Source organism: Odontesthes bonariensis, chromosome 3, assembly GCF_027942865.1.
Source record: "Odontesthes bonariensis isolate fOdoBon6 chromosome 3, fOdoBon6.hap1, whole genome shotgun sequence".
Lineage (NCBI taxonomy): Eukaryota > Metazoa > Chordata > Actinopteri > Atheriniformes > Atherinopsidae > Odontesthes > Odontesthes bonariensis.
In genome coordinates, this window is record NC_134508.1 from 22,196,408 (window position 1) to 22,214,073 (window position 17,666).

The 17,666-nt window shown below is 42.6% G+C and overlaps 2 protein-coding genes across 2 annotated transcripts; one reads left to right on the forward strand and one right to left on the reverse strand.

The window, feature by feature from the left end:
• Nucleotides 1-533: 533 nt before the first annotated feature.
• Nucleotides 534-5,629, forward strand: LOC142377162 (amphoterin-induced protein 1-like). The gene is made up of 2 exons (XM_075460995.1): nucleotides 534-747; nucleotides 1,077-5,629. Exon 2 carries the CDS (start codon nucleotides 1,096-1,098, stop codon nucleotides 2,662-2,664), a length of 1,569 nt encoding a protein of 522 aa, XP_075317110.1. The 5' UTR covers nucleotides 534-747; nucleotides 1,077-1,095; the 3' UTR covers nucleotides 2,665-5,629.
• Nucleotides 5,630-12,106: 6,477 nt separating this feature from the next.
• On the reverse strand, nucleotides 12,107-16,515 carry LOC142377163 (RNA-binding protein 15-like). Its single transcript, XM_075460996.1, has one exon. The coding sequence runs from the start codon at nucleotides 16,352-16,354 to the stop codon at nucleotides 13,868-13,870; it is 2,487 nt and encodes an 828-aa protein (XP_075317111.1). The 5' UTR covers nucleotides 16,355-16,515; the 3' UTR covers nucleotides 12,107-13,867.
• Between the last annotated feature and the right edge of the window lie 1,151 nt (nucleotides 16,516-17,666).

A 17,666-nucleotide genomic window follows, 5' to 3' on the forward strand; every position in this document is an offset into this window, starting at 1 on the left:
CCGTGCAACAGACTGCAGCTGCAGGTCACACAGAGTGTTTGCCCTGTCCTTCAGCAGAGTAAACTGGATGATCCAGACAGGGGAAAATGGCTTCATCATTATAGATATCATAGCGCTGAAAGAGAAACTGAGAGATCATTTCCATTGAAATGACAGTAATTAAGACATTAAAGCCTTTGTTTTATGAGAAATACAACCTTATGAAGCTGGCTCAACGTCAAGACCACGAATGGAGGAAATGACATGCAGACTACAATCCTCTCAATGAGCATTTTATTTAATGTGTCTCAGGTCTCCCTGGATCAGTCTGCAAGATGTTTTCCCTATTATCACTGCTGTCTGTAAAGATGAACACGGTTGATGCAGCTTATTTCAGACAGCATTAAATGTTGTGTGTTGCTTAATGGTGGCGCACCTGCTCTGGGTGCATTTCTGCTATGTATTTTTAAACTGTAAGTAAATATATATAAGTGAGAGACAGGGAGGAAATGTGACACACCCCCTCCCCTGCCGTTTACGCCCCTCACATCAAATACAAACTGGTTGGATTTCCTCAGGACCGCAGACAGACTCTTTCCGGTCATTTTGAGCCGTTCAGTAAACCCAGCCCTCTGCATGTACGACCCGCTCATAGACAGGTGGGACCGCTGATCGCAGCTGCTGCTGTTGTGATGAAGAAGATGAGACTGTCCTGTAGCGGATCATCTCCAAGACTTGGCTGTTAAAGACTACTGGCATCGGCAGAAGGTAAGTAGCGGGCGGGACACGCTGCCTGTTGGGACAAAAATTTCTGACACACAGGGGAGATTTGAAGATGGGATGCTGGTCAGACGGATGAATGGAACAAGCAGGCTTTGGTTGTTTAATTGGTCAATCTGATACCATGGCTTTAATGTTACCATATATTCTAAATTGTTTACATGTTATTGACGATATTTTCACCGACAACATATAACTTTTTCGGCGTCTCGCTCCTCCCAATGCACCACGCCTGCAGAGCATAAAGTGCCGCATGAGCACTTTTCACTCATTATCACCTATAATAATTATTTAATGATCCTATTTTGTTCTTGCAGCTCCATGACTCTACAGTGAATGCTAGAGCAGATACTGACTCCGGCAGTTTATATTCATGACATCATGGGGGCATCAGACTGCATAGTCACTGTTGCTGCCTTAAGAAGAAGCTTCATCACAGTTCTGCATTTAACTCTGTTATTATCAGCACTGAGTGTGCATGGCCAGTTTTTGGGAGCCCCCCTGGACTACAAAAAGACTTGTGTGTGCGCTAGTAACATCATCAGCTGCTCCAATGCCAATCTAACCAATGTTCCCATAGCTCTTCCACAACATGCAGCAGTTCTGGACCTCAGTTTCAACTCCATTACCAAACTACGTGCTGAGTGGACCCCCGTCAAGCTCAATAGACTGCACAGTCTATTACTCAGCAACAACGGCCTCACATTCCTCTCTTCTGAGGCATTTGTGCATGTGACAAAGCTTCGTTACCTGGACCTTTCCTCTAATGGGCTCCGTCAGCTGGATGAGTTCATCTTTGAGCCACTGGAGCACCTTGAAGTGCTGCTACTTTATAAGAACAACATCTCTCAAATAGATCGCTCTGCCTTCTCAGGCCTCAACTCTCTGCAGAGGCTCTATCTGAGCCATAATCAGATCTCACGCTGCCCTTTTGAGCTGGTGAAGGAGCAAAGCAGGCTGGAAACTCTTAGGCATCTTGATGTTTCGTTCAACAGGATTAAAGCCCTTCCACTGCAAGAGGTTCAGGCTCTGCCTGCCTGGATCAAAAATGGTATATACTTCCACAGCAACCCTCTGACTTGCAGCTGTGAGCTGTATGACCTGTTGGCACACTGGTACCTCAAGGAGCTCCGCCCTGCCATTGACTTCACAGGCAGCCACACATGTTTGATTCCAGGTCAGCGGAGGGAGACGATGCTCATACTGGATCTGGACAAGACCTATCTGAATTGCAGTGAGGTCAAAGTTCTGAAGGAAGAGGCCTATTTGGAGCAATCTTTGGTACTGGACTGTGATACCAGGCAGAAGGACATGGCGAAGAGATGGGCACTGCCAGGAAACATTCCACTATCTCCTGCAAATGAGACTGCTGTAATGCGTCCTGACGGCAGCCTCCACATCGGGCCTTTGAAAGCAGAAGACTCAGGAGTTTACACCTGCTATGCTACAAGTGATTCTCTCAATGAGACACTGTATGTAACTGTAATGGTGTTCAACTCCACCATGAGTGGCGGGCTTGAAAGTCTAAAAACAGCCTACACCACCCTCATAGCATGTCTGGTCAGTTTAGTTATGGTCCTCATCTACCTCTATCTGACCCCCTGCCGCTGCGCTTGTTGCTCAGGTGAGGACATGGAGAAAGACGACCCAAGGGAGAGCCTCCACTCCTCAACTGTCAGCCTCACTCAGGCACATGAAGAGACAGAGCGACAAAAAATGGAGGGCGGGGGCTTCCACTACAGACCTACAGCCCTGCTGGAACATAAAGATCAGCTGGAGCAGAATGGCAGGTTGAATCCGATCGGCGAGGAAGACGAGGAGTGGCAGGGGGACAACAGGGAGAGAAGGAGGTTCGATGCAGACTCTGTCAGCTCTGTATGTTCTGATACTCCAATGGTGGTATAAACACCTGGAGCAGTGCTTGCATGGTAGAGCAGTGATGGTTTTATGCTCCTTGGTATGCTTTGAATGTGTAATAATCAAGTTATCATCTTCTAAACAAAGCTTTGGTTGACTCTGACAGTTAGTGGTGCTTTTGAGGCAGTACATAGTGTTGATAAGAAGGGAATTACCAATGAAATGTCTGTTTGAAAGCAAATCAAGGTTAGAATACTGGGGTTAAAAATTTTTATAGCTCACAGTATTTAGATAAATGCTTCAGTCTCATGAGTTTTAAAATGTGCAACCACTTAGCTCTGCAATTAAGAACACGTGAGCTCAAAATGTTGTTTGCATTTGTGATGGAGGCACCATAAAATACTCTTAGGACCACAAATACTTTGAGCCACAGAGATGGTACTAACTACTGAGAGACAAACAGCACTGAAAGATATAGAATTCCTTCCAGTAATTGTCCTCTGAATATCCAGAGGCGGTGCATGAAGTACTGATTTTATGCAACAGGGGTCATGGTGCTAGAGATGAGAAATGTTGCAGATGTTGGTCAGAGGGTTGCTGCTTCAAATAGAATTTCATTTTATGCAAAGCTCGCAGAGCTCAGCTATTACTGCAAGCTGTTCAAAATACGTTGTATGTTGTCGTCTCGTTTGGATTTGTTCATCTTCATAGAACACAATGCTGTAAGGATTACTTTTATGCAATATAAGCAACTTGATTTATGTCATGTATAACTGTGGCCTCTGCTGAAGTGATTTTAAATACTGAGCCAATTAAGTGTCATGTTCAGGTCTTTAAAGTCAGTTTGCACTAATCACAGTTATAGAATTAATAACAGCACTGTTCTTTCGTTTACTATTCTTCATAAATAGAATTCTAATTTGTATTCAATTTTGTTTGAACTTTTCATTGTAGACAAGTAATGATTTTGAGATAAACTATAAGGGTGTCCAAGAGTGTATCCTCCACCAACTTCTGATCTGTTCCCCAATTTTTCAAGAAAGTGATCAGGATCCGCTGCAAAATTCATCAGGCTTTTCTTTACACAAGCTCCACCTCCTCAGTTAGTTTCTTAAAATTTGACTGAATACCTATGAAACCATTTTGTATCACTAAACAATTAGACCGAGACAAAAGGTAATGGCAACAATCACATCCCCGACTAGAGTTCGTACTGTGGCAAGTTATTTATGTTGATCACAATGACCGTGCACAGTATTATATTACTGAGACCGACTTCAAGTTTTATTTGAGCTATTTGGAAAACAAATATTTACTGTGACCAGACAAATGTGCATGAAAAGCAAAAGAATTTCCCTTTGGGGATTAATGAAGTAGATCTGAATTTGAATGAAATATGGATTTAGATTTAGGAGCATTTTCATGAATTAGACAATAGTGGTATGATTTAGCAAAGCCAATCGTTTTTTTTTTTTTTTAATTGTGGTTAACATTTTGAGATCTAGAATAATTTGACTCAAATGTTTCATGTTAAACACCTTTTCTATCGCCTTGATTTTAATTTCTGTCTTGTTGTAATTTGCCACTGTGCATGCATGCAGCTCGTTTTAAAAAAGACATTCATGCCGTCACCAAAACTTGCACCTACTCCACTGACTGAACTTTAACTTCAAACTATGCTAGTAGAAATAGCACAGATTACGATAAGCTACACTTCATATGCATCTTAAACATTCCAGGAGACAGTAAAGTCACTCAGATGTCAGTGCAGCTGCTGCAGGTTTTGTCTCTTGACGCTCTCCGTTTACAGTTGTTCTCACTTTTGACCAACCTCTCAATTCAACATACATGACTAATAACTAAGTACTAATGACTAGTATGTACATTTTTAAGTGATTTTCTGTTCTTGATGCAGTCAGCATGATATGTTGAGTGTGAGTTACAGACAGTTGAAATCTGCGTACATCATAGCATACTAGATTGTTCTTTGCTGCGAGAAAATATTGCCCAGAGGAAAACAACTGAGAGCAATAGCATCCACTGAATGTCTCTGGACATGAGTGCCCAACCCTAAGCAAATCACCCAGAGCAGCCTACCAGAAGTCACATAAACACAGTCAAAAATAGCAGCTAGTGATGCAGCCAACACACACACCCTCGAAGCTGCCTGACAGAGCTGATAAGTAAATGATAAAAGTTACAGTTTCTAAACAATGTGCTCATTTCAATTACATTTCCACTTTACCTGAAACTAAATAGAAGCTCTCATCATAAGTTGAACTGTGTCACCACAAATACTACTTTCCATAACAACATGTGAATATAAATCAGGAACAAAGAACCAAACTTTAAACAAAAATTAAAGCAAAAATCTAAAGTGGGATTTTAAGTTGGACAGATATTCTAGAAGTCAAGGCTTCCTGCTATAGGTCACACTAAGTAAACCAGTGGAAAGAAAATAGATGTAGCAATTTTTAGTAATTGTAATACAATTGTAAATCTAATCTGAAGAATCAATACTGATCGAAAGCTTCACTTCTCATTCTGCTTTTTCCAGATAAGTACATAATAATTTACATGGGGTGAATCAATGAACACCCTAAGGTGATGTCTCAATAGAAGTTTAAACTCTTCAAATGTTTATGACATTGTGGCCAGTCAGCATTGTCTGATAACGAAACATGTATATTTTATGTAGCTAGACTATGTGTCTTTTATAGGGTTCATATGGTATCCACTTTATCAAAAAGAAAAATTTCTTTTTTTTCTTTAGAAAGTCACTGATAATGACCAAAGACTCACTTGTGAAGAATGGAAAGCCTAAATGTTCAGTGTTTATCACAGTCAGTACAGTTACATTGTTATTTTTATGTTGAAGTCATCTGCTGTACTTCTGTGTTAATCACAAGGTTATGTTTTGTGCAGTCCTGTTTAAAGACCTGATTTATTGTTTGCTGTATAATATCCTGTCTATTACTATATTGATCCTGTATATCACAAACAAAAAATAAACATAAGGTGAATAATGTCCTATGAGTTGAATGGATTTAATTTCCCAGATAGACAGTGGTTAGAAATGATAGAGTTAGAACATGCTGCATTCACAGTGAATACAGCCAGCAACCATTTAGCTTAGCTTAGCATCAGCACTTTTACCATGGGGAGACGAGCATGCTAGTTAACATCGTAGCTTTGCATACTTGTCATTTTTATAGTTAACTTTTGTGTGGCATACATGATGTATCATTAGTGAAGAAGTTAACTCTATCAATCCATGGTCAGGCAGCTTCTGGTCTCTATGCTAAGCTAATTGACTAATAGCTGAGCCCTCATTTCTGGGGCCTTTTGCAGAGAGAAACAATATGCAGGAAAGGTCCCACATCAGAGAAATAAAAATAAAGATATTACTGGCTAAGATCAATGCCAATGCCATGTATGTATTTACCATGCAGGAATGAGATGTAGCCAGTCTCATATTTTACTCTTTAAGTATGAAATTAAAATTTTTTTAAAAATTGTTACTAAAATTGTGAAACTTCTATTTTTACTCTGAGAACTCTGAGTCTCAAGTATGACAGAACTGGCTGGGGTGTTATGTCAGCTTGTGTGCCGACTTCAGTTTCTTTATTACAGTACTGACACAGACTTGTTCACTTGAGGGTGAAATGGGAGACCACACAGATTGTTGGAGTGGAAACTGGGTGTCCTATTTGTTGTCCCTGTCCATCAGATATCCTCACTTTTGGCAGCATTTCGGTTTTGCTGGACTTTCACCCTTATTTGGATTGTTGATTATAGGATCTCTGAGCAAACTGAGCACTCTGGCTCCATTAGCTCATCCATTTTCATAGTTGAAGAGAGAGTGGTATTCTAATAGCTTAATATTTGATGTCACATTTAGGTCTCTTCTTGCACATACTGACATATCTTTATGCTGTGAACTTTCTGTAAAAAAAAAAAAAAAAGTCACATTTTAAATAATCAATGCAGCAAATGTGTGCAGATTCAGTATATAAGTGAGCACATTTTTGCATGGAGGCATTATTGTAGGAGATGTTGCAGTGTGAAACCTCACCTGCTGCCCTGAATTTCATCCTCTACAGGATGAATGATTGAACAGGGCTGCAGGGGCATTCATGCTCCCCGTCTCTCAGTAGCTTCTGTCTCATATTACTTTATCTATCCACAGTACATGTAAACCCAGCCAGGTGTGTGGGCTAATACTTGACCATTTGAAAAATCCAGCGACGGAGTGTTGAACCTAAAGCATTTCATGATTACACTGAAAAAAAAAAAAAATAACAACAATGTGCCCATAGGAGGAATGAGGGGGTTACCAGTGGATCTCTGTGTTGTGTTTACATGGAAAAGAGCTGAATGACACATGCCTTTTGAATGTTAAGTCACAGATTATAATTAGAACAAATGCAGCTGCCTGGAGAAAATCTCAGCTCACCACACATCACAGACACAGATGGCATGAGCGTAAGTCAGCGCCTGCTGATAATGAATGACTGTGTTATAAAGACTGAATTCTGAGTGAGATGACTCATCCTCTCCTCAGACACCTCCCAGAAGAATCACATGAATGATGGAGCGCCCCAAAAGTGCAGCGTAGAGGGTCCTCTGCCATCTAGTGGCCACAAAAATACTCTAAGTGCGACGAGAAGGAAACATTTTGATTTATTATACAAAATATTCTGTTGGCACTTTCCATGCACTTAAATCAAAAAGAGTTTCGTCTTTGAAACAGGGATACAAGGACGCACAGGTTTGGAAGACAGCCTTCGTAGATAAGTAGATATTCTACTTCTAATTCTACTAATTTAAGTCAGTTGCTCTCTAAACAGCTCAGGCTATCTAAAAAAAATTACTTGGGCATCAGGCAAAAGAAGATTACAATGTTGTATTTACACAGTCTGAGCAAAGCTGATCAGACTGCTCTGCTGCAACTAGATCTTGCCCAGGATGTAGGTAAAAAGGTGCGAACCCTGTCACGCATCCAGGACAAGAGAGATGAGAGGAAGGCACCAAGTTGGTTGAATCAGCAAAAATTATTTATATAGAAATCTAGATTTGCACATCAGTTATGCAGCTGCTGTCATAGACTGGCGACCTATCCAAGGTGTCCCAACAGTCTAAACTCCCAGCCAGTCAAAAATGATGTTAAATTCTTATCACTCAAACTGATGATCAGAGTACCAGAGTGAACCAGTACCAGGAGTGTTCTCACCCATGATGATACAGCAGCATAAAGAGAGCGCCTGGACGAATTTGTTGCAGAAATCACTAGTGAGAGTTAAAGGGTTCAGTCCATGAGGAAAAATGCAATCCATCTCTGTGTCTGAATGTTACCAAAGTTAATTGGATGATATAGTGGGATCCTCTTAATGCGTTTATGGTAATAACATATCAGTGCATCATACTTCCCTCAAGAGTTCCAGTGGCACATATGATGCTAGAAAAGATCAGGTTTTACCCGAGTAAAGTCTCACATGTACATAGAGAACACATTCTGTAGGATTTTGTCGCCAGCAGGTTATTAAATATAAGAGCAACTCCCACTGGTGACATGCTTGGAAGGAAAAGTCTGAAAACCACAAATAACCTGTTTCAGCAAGGTCAAAAGACTGGTGCTACCTATAAATATGACTCGTCTATGAGCGGCAGAGGCTGAGACATTGACTCTTGACCTCATTGACATGTTTTCAAAGTGGGGGAGGCTGAGCTTTTGAATTTTAAGTGTCTGTCTAATAACAAAAAGACAGACAGAGAAAAAAACAAATACATTTCATTACTGTTAGCTTCATACACAAAGACCTCATCTGCAGCAAAGATCACAACCAATAGCTATTTGGATTATTAGTTAGTCAGGAGAATCTTGAACAGACTTTCTGACCTCACAACTTACACATTAACCCTGTAGCATATTCTTTCTTTTTCTTTTTTTTTTTTTAATTCAGTGCAGCAAATATTCTGAATACAAACCTCTGTTCTTTTACCCAAACTGAGCTGCAGTCTGGGAGAGATTTAGGTGAACAGAAAATCTAAACCCAATCCAGTCCTCTCATAGGTGGTGGAGTTTTATATACAGTAGTGGTTCGAATCAGGCTCACATCTTCCCCTCAAGAGGAAACAAAGGGAGCCGGGGATGTTTTTCTTGATACGTTTGGTGTTCAGGGATTCAGTTATAAGAAAATAATGCAAGTTTAATGTGTTACTGATCTGAATCAAACTCAGGCCACAGATAAACAGAACACCCAATGGAAATTAAACAAAGAGCACCGGTTTCTGCTTCATAAATACTACATGATTAGTTTTTTTACGTCTTCTGTCTTGCCTATGTTGATCATTCATCCAGCCGAGCTCAATAACAACATCTGAAATAAAGGATTTTACAGATGGTGATAGATGATCCAGAAGATATTTAACGCGCCCCCATTTCCAGCCGACATGAATCTGAGTTAGAGATGAAAATATTGTGTATTTGCAGGCGTGTTTAACATCAATATAGGAGGAAAGTGTTAGTGTAAACAAAGCTTCCTCAGCTTCAACTAACTGACTGATTTAGTTATCTGATGTTCAGGGACTTTAAAGACCGATCAATCAAAAATGAAAGTGGGTGAAGATTGTTATTGTGGTTGAGTTTTACAGGAATTTGTTTGATTAGACCAGATTTTTTTAAATTCTTTTTTACATAAATGACTGAACAGAAGTGGCCTTCAGACTTGTGAAGCTTGCCTTTCATTCGATTCATGTTAAACTAAAAGTAATCTCTGGTTTCTACAGTTATGGGAATGTAACAGTTCTTTAAGTGGCCACTGCAGATGAGTTCAGACCTTGGTAGGACAACCCGTTCTAAATGTGCAGTAATGACGCTGCCATTGGGCCAGTCCTGTTGCTAAAGATCAATCACAATCAATCAAAATGACTTAATCATCTTGAGATCTCTACATATTCTTAATTTTTCCACTGACCATTAGTGGGGAAAGAAAAAGACAGAATAGCACTTTAAGTTTGAAGAACAGCTGCTTTTATTCAAGTTTAAATCAAATGATCAGCAGGAAAATTCAACAGTATAAGTACAAACATGAGAAGTTTTAAAACAAGTTTAAATCGTACTCACCAGTGCAGTTTACCGTGGCTGTCACAGCCGTCAAATGTGCACCGACTTCTCAGCATGCATGAATTACCTCAGAGTTTATCGAAGCTCTGCAGAGCTCGTTCAGTCACGCTGCAGATGAATGTGCTCTCTGAGGTTAGATGTCCCCTCTTCTTTTTCCTTCATGTCAGCGGATGACCTGAAACACTCAACATTTTCATTTTGAGCGTCTGAACGTGACACAACGTCTACAGAACAGTTCGAGTTTGTTTGACTGAAACTTTAAACAATGAGGAGCTGAGTCTGACTGTTCGTAACACAAAGGAATGAACTAAATTCAGTCAACGCTTTTGTTTGAAGTCATCACTACACTTGTTTTTTTTGTTTTTTAAACTCTGGAATCTGAGCGCTCAGTGCCTGATCAGAATCTGTAAACCATTGCTTCAGAAGTACAATTTGTACAGACTAAATGTGACTGCAGCCCAATGTTTACATACCTGAAATGGCACTAGTGACGGCACAGCGTGTGGCAACACTTTCATTCTCACGAGGTTATTTAGCTGCCGGTGTAACTACCTGCCATGGACTGATTGTGCTGTAGGCCATCTAAATCCTACCTGACCCCCCCACCCCAGAGCAGAAAAGGGCCACAAACAGCAGCTCTGTCAACCTTCATTAATTTCAAACTGATCATCTCCAAATGCAGGTTTATATAAAACTCCTAATCCATAATCTGAGCTCTGTAGAGCTGTGTCCAGGTATTTTCTTGATCGTCTCTAATGTAATTTGACACTTCTACTCCACAACCATTTTTTTCCCTGTACTTCATGTACTTATGTGACATCTACTTTGCAGTCAGATTACATATCTAATCTGTTCAACTAGCAGCGTGTAACTTTGGACGTTATCCCCAGTCATACGAGGTGTGTATTTAAACACAGGGTATACTGACATGTTATGTGACACTCTGACCAGTGGCTACTGACCAATAAAAGGAAGTTTACTCTCGGAACTTTAAATTAGCTTTTATCAGGATCTTGCAATCATACACTTTTGCAGTGCTTCTACGACTCATTTGTGTTGTCGCCTGTGTTGCCAATTTGCAGCCTTTGGTCCACTAATAACCAAACAGAAATCATCGTCACTGAGCAAGACTCCAAGTCACTGATGATGCAGACCAAACAGGAAAGCTGAATCAATGAAAGGAAACCAAAAGATGAACTTCACCAGTGTTAAAAAAAAAAAAAAACTATCATGTCAGCTTAAAAAAAAAAAAAGAACTTTTTAACTCCCAAGTTTTAGACTAAACCGGCTTTACTCTAAGAAATATAATAACCTTTTATTTTGGACCCTTTCTAACCCACCAGCTTTTAATTTGGCCACATTACGTCTAAAAATGGTCTTCAACATTACGATACGTACCCGGTCATGTCGTTGGAGCCTTCTGAATACGTTACCTGAGGAAAAGTGGGGCGTACAGCCAGAGGGTGACTCAAAGCTGACGGATCTCACAGCTCCAGCTAGAGACCGAGCCGCTGCGGCGCGTGGACACCTGCGTCAAGTCCTTCTGTCTGGAGCGCTGCCTGGAGGCAGAGCAGGAGCAGCAGATAGATCCTGCAGCAGCTTCTGTCAGCCCAACCCTCGTCACTTTGCTCTCATATGCAGTTTGGCACAAAATGTTTTAAAGAAGCACATAAATCAGATCAACAAATCTGTTGATCAAATCTGACCTTTCCACTTTTTATCGAGTAAAGCAGATGCCGTCACTGTCTCGAGCTTTTTTTCTTTTTTCCTCCGGACACAGGCTGAGACACGTGAAGTCTGGCCCTAGCACAGAGATCTTCCTCTTCCAAACTCCAACGATCGAACAACAAGCAACTACACACACTGCTCCTTCGGAGGCTGCTGCAGATGCAGAGCCAATAATCTCTGCACCAGTGTGCTGCCGGAGCCAGATGGAGAAAAAAAAGACGGCCGTGGCCGTCTAACACTGACGTGCTTCCAGAGGCTGCCTGATGAAGAGGACCCCTGGTGTAGCATGAAGCGGGGACTTGTCTGAGCACAGTGCCGGTTCTCAGCCCCCCACTTCCAGAGGTTACAAGCCACATATCTGAGATGACACAGTGACTCTGGACTTGCTGGAAAAGTACACTAGTACGGGCAAAATTCAGACTCAGAATGAAGGTCACATGAAAAGCTCTTCACAAAGAGGTCATTCAACAAATGTTGCGAAACATGAAAACACACAACTGGAGGGCTTCCCTCGATTCTCACACTTGCTCTCCTTTCTGCTGGGAAGGCCTCTGCTGTCAAAGTGAAAGCCTCTCCAGTTTGATAAACAACTCCAAGAACAGAACAGGTCACAAAAGTTGTCTTCCAAGGCACTCGTGTTTCCCACGAAAGAGAAAATTTATTAAGACAAGATCTATCAAGTGCACGCCGCACTTTGCGTGACAGTTAGATATACTTCTTAGGCCCATGAGCATTGATGTTCTCCACTTCTCTCTCCAGATATCCTGAGTACACAGCACATATTTTTCCCCTCATTTGAAACACAGTACTCAAATCAAAGCATGGAAGAAAAAAATAAAAATAAAAATCATTAAAAGTCCTTTTGGAGGATGGCAGGAAAGGCCACCAGAGAGCAGCGTCCTCTGCTCTTATGTTTGCATCACACAAGTCCACAGATAGAGTAGCAATACCTTCTACTTTGAGACTCCAGACCAGGTATAAAATGTACATGACATACATACAGAGCCTCAATTACAGATTACATCATCTTCTTCTTCTTCTTTCTTTAACAGTACATGCTTTGCTGGGGTTGTAATTATAATTTGGGGATTATAACACAGGAGCAGAAAAGTGAAAATTTTGATGAAACAACTCAATAAAGATGCCAATGAAAATACTCTATAGGAGTGATAAGGACAAAAAGCAACCCTGCGCAGCATATTTGCCGTTCAAATGAACAAACCCGTAACACGGACTAGCAGAACAGAGCTGTTTGAGCGAGTCCTTGATTAGAACATGCCAAACAGTGGAATGGTTTATGCATTACAGAAAGCTGGTTCACTTTGGGCTGGGGACCATTGGTCAGGCAAATAAAAACAAAAAGTGCTATATGAGAACATTATTTTGGCAAGTTATGCTGAACATTTTTCACCAATTTCAGCTGTTTGGAATTTCAGGTACCATCTTCAATAGTCTATAGTGTTGACAGTTAACATCTCAGCATGTAACACAGAGCTCGCTTCTTGTGTCCATCCTCTATAAGACATAATGGTGCTGTTGGAACCAGTGATTTGTGAAAACACAGAAGGAAAACTGCATTTATATCACATTGTAAAGTAAAATAACCACTAGATACGGCTCAGAAAGGAGCATTAACCTAACCCTGCCAGTCTGTTTGAGGTCAGACACCAGGAGGATGAATATTATAGGACTGTTTTTCTCTGAGCAGGACTGGCCCTTTACTGGCAAAACTAGAAAAGCTGCTGAACCGAATGCTGAACATATGCACATCTGGAACATGTCTATTAATGAACAATGAGCGAAGTTTTCAGGCAAAAAGGTGCATTTCCTTCATCAAAAGAAAATGATGAAAAGTGTATGAGTTAATTTAATTATTTCAGTCTGATTAAACAAATGCAGATTAGCTACAAAAACGTTAAGAGACTGATCATTTCAATCTATGCCGGGCACTAATCAAAGGCTAAATGCTCTCTCCTGAAGCTTAAATTGTTTTTTGTTGTAGGCAGGTGATGCCTGAAAGGATATAAAATGAACTGGGTTACCTTTTAAATGACATAAGGCAACATACGGAACTGATTTAAAGAGTTGTAATTTGCTCTGAATTACTTTTAAAAAATGTGATAAGTGATGATTAACCAGCAGAAGGCAACATGTAATATCAATTAGTCGGTTCTATTGATTTATCAAAATCCTTTCATTTCAGAGACTTTCATTTCTTTAAACCTTCAACAGCATGAAATAAAAGCCACAAACACAGGTTAAGGAACTTAAATCAGAACCCTCCTGCACTACTTTGTTATCATTACTTCTCTGTTTTCACACATCATAATCAAACAGTCATTAGATCGTGAAAGGAGACGTGTGCGATTTGCACTATTTTTTTTTTTTTTTTTCCTTTTATGATGCTCCTCTGATAATGACCATCACCATGTAGTCGTCTTCAGATTTGGCAAAGGCTTTGGCGGAGGCATCCAAGAACTGCTGAGAGAACTCACATGGAGGGAAAGCGTGCAGAACTCCTCCCGAGCTGGGGAGGCTAATGATGCCAGCAGCCTCCTTCTGCTTCAGGTAGGACACCAGGTTCTTCAGCGGTCTCTCTGTGGAGTTGTTGGCGTCCTGGCCTCCGCTGTCCTCAGATTTCGCAGGCACGGCCAGCAGGACGGAGTATCCACTGGAACCGGCGGCCTTGATGCGACGAGAGACTTCATCCAGCTTCGGTTGGTCCAGGCGCAGACGCTGGCTGATCTTCAACTCCGACACTTTGCCCCTCGAGGAGCTCCCCAACAGCAGACTCGAGGCCACCTTCATGTCTCCTTCCAGCAGGTGCAGGGAGGTTGGAAAGCTGCTGTTCTTGAGCAGGAGGACTCCTTCCCAGGCCTGACTCAGCTTCTGTCCATCAGCTGTGGGGTTAGACTGCTGGCCAGACTTGGATGGTGAGGAGTTCAAAGACGGATGCTCTGAGCGATTCTCCTTTCTCGCTGGGCTCTTCGCTTTGTGCCTGCGGTCTTTCTCAGAGATGGCGCCAGGCTCAGACGGGCTAAGTGTTCTTCTTCTCTTGTCTGCAAACCCAGTATCATGGCTGTTCTCCCGCCCTCTGACAGGCGACGTTCTCCCAGAGCAGCGTCCCCCATCACGGCTGCTCCCTCCAGGGCTGCGCTCCAATGAGTTGCCATGACGTCGTAGACCATAGTCACCGCCGTTGGGTGAACGCTCTGGCCGCCAGCCATCATCTAAATGTCTCCTTTTGCGACCCGGATCTCTGCTTTGCAGCTCAATCGACCAGTTCTCTTTGGAATGTCTCTCCAGGCGATCCATGGGATCAAAGCCGGCACCACGGCTCCTGTCGTGGGCAGTCAGGCCAGGCCATTCAGCAGCGGTGTAGATATCCCGGTCTCTGAAGCGAGTTGGAAGAGGAGGGGACCTCTCTCTCACGGACTCAGTGAAGCGGTGAGAAAAGGGCTTCGGGACTAAGTCATAATGTGGCAGGGGGAGAGGAAGCTGCACGTACTGCTGCTGCTGGTAGCGATGTTCTGTGTCTGCAAAGTCCACTCTGAGCCTCCTGTCAGGACCACCGAGGGGAAAACCTCTCATATGAGTACATGCAGCCTGAGCAGCATCCAGGCTTTCATACTGGATGTAGGCCCACGTGTCCCCTTTCCTGTAGTCAATAGTCCTGATGGTGCCAAAGCGGTCAAACTCTTTGGCCAGTGCAGCCAGTGGAACCCAGTGTCCAAGACCACCCACCCACAGTCTGGTGGTGGGTGTGGGTTTACCATACCCTATTTTGATTGGACTGTGTCCCACCACTTTCCCCGACATGGCTACTTTGGCACTATGAGCCATATCAAGATTCTCAAACTTGATGAATCCATAAGTGTTGCTCTGTCCTCTGGCTGTTCGCTTTATGTCCACCTCTGTTATTACTCCAAAGCGGTCAAACGCCCTCCTCAGGTCATTCTCTGTCAAAGTGACGTCCAAGTTGCCCAGAAACAACGTCCTGTTTGCCCTCTGGTCGTCCTCGGGGCTAATTAACTCCTCGTCACGGTAAACCGCACATTCAGAAACGAACGGGGGTCTATTTCTGGGCTCGTACACAGAAAAATCCCTTTCTCTTTCCAGCTCTCTGAGGTGAGCTGGCGGAGGAGGAGGGGGGAGGTGGCCCAAAGCAAGCTGCTGCAGCCGGTAGCCTCTGTAACCCACACCCGTGGGAGACAGGGGTCTCTGAGAGTGAAGATGCCTATGTCCGGGAGGGAAACTGTCTTTAGACACAGGCGAGCGGCTTCTGCGTTTGTTCATGTAGACCGTCTCTATTTTCAGGGGTCTGTCGTACAGCACCAGCTTGCCGCGGGCGTGTTTAGCCGCCCGGGCGTCGTCAGGCCTCCTGAAGTTCACAAACGCAACCCTTTCGTCATTTTCACGACTAATTTTGACACTGACGTCTCCAAACTTCTTAAACTCGTGAAACAGTCCGTCCTCTATCTCCTCGTCGTTCAACTCGGAGCCAAGTTCACTTATTTTGAGAGTTTTGTACTCACTTCCTGGGTTTGACGGAGGCCGCGGCTCGCTTCGTGAACCGGACCTGGACGTTTCCGCGGGGATGTCAGCGCCACTGTGCGGCTTGTTCCCCGAAACAGCTCCATAGTCGTAACCGCTACTAGTCCGACTGGATGAATTATATCCGTCTGAATTCCTCCCATCTCTTTTCTCACTGTATAAACTTCTCCTGGACGGAGCGCCACTTTGAGCGGAGCCGTTGTTGGCCGCGGTGTTACCGGCTGAGAGTGCTCCGGTCTTCTTGTTGCTCGAGTAGCTTCCTCCTCGGTCTCTGCTGTCATCAGGCGCCCGGGTGCGTTTCTTCACCGGCGATCTCTCCTTCCCTTTCATGTCAAAAAGCAGATAGCTGCAGCTTACTAACACTGAACTACTTTAATAAGCCCTTTGCAGTTGAAATACACCTCCTCTGCCAGAACTTTAAGCGGTTTCAACAGTACTCCCTGACGAGTGAAGGAGTCGCCATGTTGGATAAGTTGCACTACTGTACCGGAAGTCCCGCCTCTCGTCTGAAGAAGAAGCTGATTGGGTTGCAGCTTGTCAATCATGCAAAAACCAAGGCAGCCGGCCTATAATAAAAAGACGGGTGCGTCTCATGCTCTGGGGTTAGAGAGCCGTTTCACAGGCAGAGGTTTATATCTAAAAGAGTGGTACGACTGTAATTGTGAAAGACTGAAGAACAAGACAAGTTCGCGTTAAATGTCAGTCTCATCTGGAATCTATACTAATTAATTGCGTTACCTGCTCATGAGTAGGTTCAGCAAAGAAAAAGTAAACACATGTTGAGCAATGCGTGGCAGAACGACGTTTCGTTTGAAGTGTGTGTGTGGGGGGTGGGGGGTGGGGGGCTGAAATAACAAGTCAAAGACTGCACTGGGAACAAGTTCAGTAATTCAAGCAATTTTTTTCTCAGTGAATGATTGCAAAAAATGTGGATGTCATCCACAATGGTACATAATTTGAAAAAAGTTTGTTATCAGCAAAGTTTTAAAGCCAACATATGTGAAGGCACGGTGATGCAGTAGTGCACATAAAATGGGTCATTTTCACATCTGTGAAGCCATATTTATTGAGCCGGATATTTGCAGGTGTAGAGCAACATTGAGATGATGATGATGTCTTTCAGGTTTGACATTATCTTGCTTATTTCAGGAAGGATATGTCAAACCACATTTTACACATAGTATGCAGCTTTGTAGTAAAAGAATCTGGTTGCTAGACTGGCTCACCAGCAGTCCAGATCTGTCTCGCACAAGCGAAAATGGGAAAACAAGGAACTAATTGCATCTATGAAATAATTGGGATATTTTTTGCCTCATGGCCATTGACCTACATCTATATAACTGGAACGGAGTCGTAATGTACCAGTAGTTCCATGTTATTGGCTACCATCTGTGGCTTTACCGGTTTTAAATGTGATGATCATGTTCATCTGGTCATTCCTCTTTTGCTTAAGTGTGATGGCATCTGAGTAGAGTAGAGTAGAGCCTCCAGCTGTTTATCTAGATGTACTGAACATCTACTGAACATCTAAAATGTGACAAACCTCATTTCACTAATTTTTAAGTTAGATCAGTTTTGTAGATTGATTTGCAAACACCAAAGTACCTCTGCTGGCATATTTTTGTTTTTAAGTTTTTAAGAG